Source organism: Pyrgilauda ruficollis, unplaced genomic scaffold (genome assembly GCF_017590135.1).
Source record: "Pyrgilauda ruficollis isolate IOZ18807 unplaced genomic scaffold, ASM1759013v1 scaffold76, whole genome shotgun sequence".
NCBI classification, from domain to species: domain Eukaryota; kingdom Metazoa; phylum Chordata; class Aves; order Passeriformes; family Passeridae; genus Pyrgilauda; species Pyrgilauda ruficollis.
The window spans coordinates 2,605,023-2,609,462 of NW_024529488.1; the positions used below are offsets into that span (position 1 = coordinate 2,605,023).

A 4,440-nucleotide genomic window follows, 5' to 3' on the forward strand; every position below is an offset into this window, starting at 1 on the left:
ATTGCTCTGTATGTAGTAATAATGTACTAAATTGTATACTAAATTGTAAAATAATGTACGCTGACCCCCCAGCCCCATTTGGAATAGTTTGACACGAGCTGAATATGAGTTGGCTGTAACTGGGAAATCCTTTTCCTTTGTTGCCTGTGGGGATATAAGCACATAGCAATAAAGATGCAATAATCAATATTACCAGATTAAATTGAACCTACAGAATCTCAGTGTGCTTGTATGCAGCCCAGCTGTAGTGAGAAATCAATAGCTTTTGGCTGATTTTGGCCACCACACTCGTGATCAAAATGGAAAAGTCTTGTGCAGTGGGACTGATTCTCCAGTGCAAGATGATTGTTATGTTGCAGCTTTGGCAGAAATCTTGTCCTTAGTAATGGTTATACCAGCACATACACTTGGGGAATTGATTAAATGTTTAATTCATGCTAATTGTGAATTTTATGTAACTTTGCAACATAGTTGTTGATTATGGAAGCTCCCTGATACGTGCCTGAAGTTTAGCTTAGCCCTCAGCACAATGCTTGACTCACACTCTCCTTCAGACAGTGGATGACTGTTCCCTGGAATTGCAGAATCACAAAGCCCATGGACAGTGCGTGTGGAAGGTTTTAGTTTGACTTTTTATACTGAAAACATATCAAATTCAGTAGTCTTTCTCTCACTGTCCTTCAGGTCTATGACTACAGTCCTTACCTTATAGGTGAGCCAAAGGGTCAGAGGGATTTGCTCAGCATTGTACAGTTAAAATGACAGGGACATGAGAAATATTACTTAGATACTAGGAACTTTAGCTGCAATAGCCACAGATGTGAAGCTGGGGCTGTGCAAGATTTTGTGAACTTAATAATGTGTCCTAGATTCTGCATTCATGTCTTGCTCTGCAGCCAGCTGAGTCTCTGAATGTGAAGGCATATAAAATGAAAGTTAAAAAAGGAAAAGATAAATAAAAACCCTAAATCTGGATAGCACATTTTTTGGTGTTGTGGTTTATCAGGATTTCTGTAGTAAAAACCATGGGAACAAACCAGTGTGACATCTGTGGATCAGGGAATTCTTCCTCGTAGAGGAAAAAATGTTACTCTCAAAAAACAAGATCAGAGGTAGTTTACAGACGAGGTAGCTGGCTAGCATCTGGTTTTGGTAGCTTACAGTTCTTCAACATAAGAAAGTGATTCAGGATTTTTGTTTTGTTTTGTGTGGTGTTTTTTGTTGCATTTGTTTGTTTGTTTGTTTGTTTGGAGGGTTTTGTTGGGGTTTTTTTAGCGGTTTTCTGTTTGGTTTTTTTGGGGGTGGGAGGGCGCCATTGGTTTTATTGCTGTTGGTTTTCTAACAGAGCACTTTCTCTACCACTGATTAGGCTATCCTGGGAGAATGTTTTATCAAAGAACCACAAGAAACCAAATGACATATCCAACACGATAAGCAAACGTGGGAGCAAGTTTCAAGGTAAACTTGAAAAAAAAAAGTTTTAAGTTTCACCTGTAAAACTTACAATTTCCATAATAGTGCACACAGAGAGCTCATTGCATATACAGTTGGGCAAATTGCCATAAAATTGCCAGAAGGGTTTCTATGCAGTATTTTGTAGTGCTGATGTCCACTTCCCTTGAAATAATACATAAAGAACCACTGGGTAAGAAAGAGAAAATAAACTTCCAAAATACTATCAATACCGTAACAAAGAGACCGTAACAAAGAGACAAACTAAATTAGAGTTAGTGTTTTTATACTTCTACTTGAAAAAATTGCAAAATTCTTTCAAGTAGAAATATAAAAAGGATGTTTTTCTGTTCTGGCTTATTTGCATATTTATTTTGATCCAGAAGAGGAATGTTAGTGTTGTCCATCTTCCCACTTCCCAGAGAAGGAGACCCAACTAAAGGAAGAACAGAACCTTCTACTCCAAATGCAACTACTTAAAAGGTGTCACTTAGAAGAAAACATAAGTGGGACAAACTACCAATATTTTTTTCTTCCCCAGGAAAAATTAGGCGGGTGTTTTTGAGCAATACTAAGTTGATTACACAACACGTGTACTAATGAGTATCTTCTTGAATCACCCAATGTCTCTCTTTTCTCTTTTCAATTGTAGAAAATGGTATTGTTGCAGTGCTTGCAAGGTCTTTCTACTTGCCAAGAGATCTGTATTTATTTGGCATTTTGTCACTGTCCATATAGATAAGTAATAACCCTGCAGCACAGAAAGGTGTGACACCTCCCTAAAGGATTGTTTTGAACTCATGATTGTACAATTTACCTTTCCAATATTAACTTTGAAACAGGAAGGTGTCACTTCCAACTGTGTAGCAGTTTCTTTAAAGCTATCGTCAGCTGGACAGTGAAATTGTCCTTCAGACAGTAAACACATATTCAGAACAAAAGGAGAACCCCATCTAAGAGTCCAGCTCCAGGGCAAGCAGTTTCCAGCTAAAATATCTTTTTCTGCTAATGGACAGGATTTACTTTCTTGGTCACGAAAATGAACATTTATGAATTCGCAAAAGGGAGAAGGGAACATGTATGAATTTGCTGGAGGGAAGTCTTCCCTAATGGCACAGTGTGGGTTTTTCTGATCTGCAGGAAAAATTATGAAGGACTCCTTAATTTGTCATTCATATATATTTGACAGTGCTACTTAATGAGGTTGGTAGGAAATGCCACCCTTTTCTGAAAGAAGTGTAAAGGAATATTTTGGTTACCTTATTTACCACATAGCCTTGGAATAACAAGTTAAATAAATAGAAAGCTTATCTTTCTTTAGGTATCATTTTCATGCTTTTTGTTTGTTAAGATAAAGTGCCCCACTTAAATCTTTCACAGTACACATGAACCGATTTTTTTTTACCTTATGGAGACATCACTGGCATCAAAGCCTTGTCAGAATTCTTTTTATTTGTTTTTCCTGTAGCTGAGAATCAGGATCAATACACTATCTCTGTGAAACTGATTCTATAATATTGCTCTTTACTGCTGCTGCTGTAAAGATCAGCTTGCAGTGCTTTCAAGGCTTAACTATACTGCCCACAGCTTGAGTGTTTCCATTGCAAAGTGATTTACATACCAGGGTATATAGATTAAACTATTCCACTTGTTTCCTTTTATATAATGTGGAGTTTTGAAATATCATTATTTTCACGTCTGTATGGCATCTGGTGCTTGAATGGAAAACTCATTAGTAAAGAGAAAAAAAAAAAAAAAAAAAAAAAAAAAAAAAAAAAAAAAAAAAAAAAAAAGCCAAACCAACCAACCAAAAAACCAAAGAACCAAACACAAGGAAATCGCCAGACCATGTTTAAATGCTCACTTATTTAACCAGAAACAGCAATTTACATCAAGAAGCTCTCTATTGTGAGCGAAACTTCACTCATTTCTAAACAAAGTGTAATGATGAAGAACAATTTAGCCACCACAGTTTTAGGAACGATGCCCGACACGGCCCGACATCGCACTTCACCCGGGGCGCTTAGAAAGGCAGCTTTGGGGGCAGCCGGGCGGCGGGTGCCGCGGCGCGGAGGAGGCCGGAGGCGGCGGGGAGCTGTCCGTGGTGCTGCCCGCGCCGCCGCCCCGAGCGCTCCGCCCCGGCCCGCCCGGGCCCCGGGAGGCGGGCGCTGAAGCCCTGCCCTGCCGCCGCCGAGCTTGCTCCTTCCCAGAGGCCTTTGTTCGGCTTGTAACTTTTTTAAGGGGGGGGGAAAAAAAAAAAAAAAAAAAAAAAAAAACAAAAGAAGAAGAAGAAGTAAAAGGCGGTTTAGGCGGTGAGGTGAAGACGTCGCAGCCGCGATTCGTGTCTCAGTGGAGGCTGTGCTCACCGCTGAACCCGCTGTCTTTACTAAGTGTCCCTGCCAACTAAAAAAGCAGAGACAAAAGCTCGCAGCTCACCCAGGGGAAGGGAAGGAGGGGCGGGTGCCCCTCACTTCAGCGCCTCGGGTGCCGATGGGCGTCCCGAGGGGGCGAGAAGGCAGCGCTGGGGGGACGGGGCCGTGCTGACATTAGAGCCGCGGTCCCAGGGCCACTCTCCTTATGTCCCGCTCTCGTTAAAGTTTTTTGCAACTTTTGCTCCTCCCCTTCCCCTGTCCCTGCTCCCCTCGTGGCGGTCAGGCACTGGTTTAGACGCCGCTGCCCGCAAGAGAACAAAATAATAGGCGAACACAGAAGATGGAGAGAGAGCCCGCCCAGCAGCCCGGCCCTCTCTGCGCAGGTCGCTCCGCCCCGACAGGGTGAGGCCAGCGGCGGCACCGAGATGGGCCGGGCGGCGGTAGCTGGGTGGAGAAAAACGAGAGCCGGGAGCCTCCGCCGCATCCTCGCAGGTGGAGGCGGCCTCGGCGACAGCACCGCGCGGGAACCTGTGGGCCGGGGCCGCGCCGGGGGCGGGGACCGGCGTTCCCATGGGCAAGGCGCTCCCCGCGGGCCGGGACCGCCGCCGGCCCCGGG

The 4,440-nt window shown here is 43.5% G+C and overlaps 1 protein-coding gene across 1 annotated transcript in view; it reads left to right on the forward strand.

Moving 5' to 3' along the window:
* Positions 1-4,394: 4,394 nt before the first annotated feature.
* Positions 4,395-4,440, forward strand: part of LOC121363778 (cyclin-dependent kinase 4 inhibitor B-like) — a 2,088-nt gene continuing 2,042 nt past the window's right edge. The window contains exon 1 of the mRNA XM_041486414.1: positions 4,395-4,398. Within this exon, the coding sequence (XP_041342348.1) occupies positions 4,395-4,398 (4 nt within the window). The remainder of the gene's footprint in view (positions 4,399-4,440) is intronic.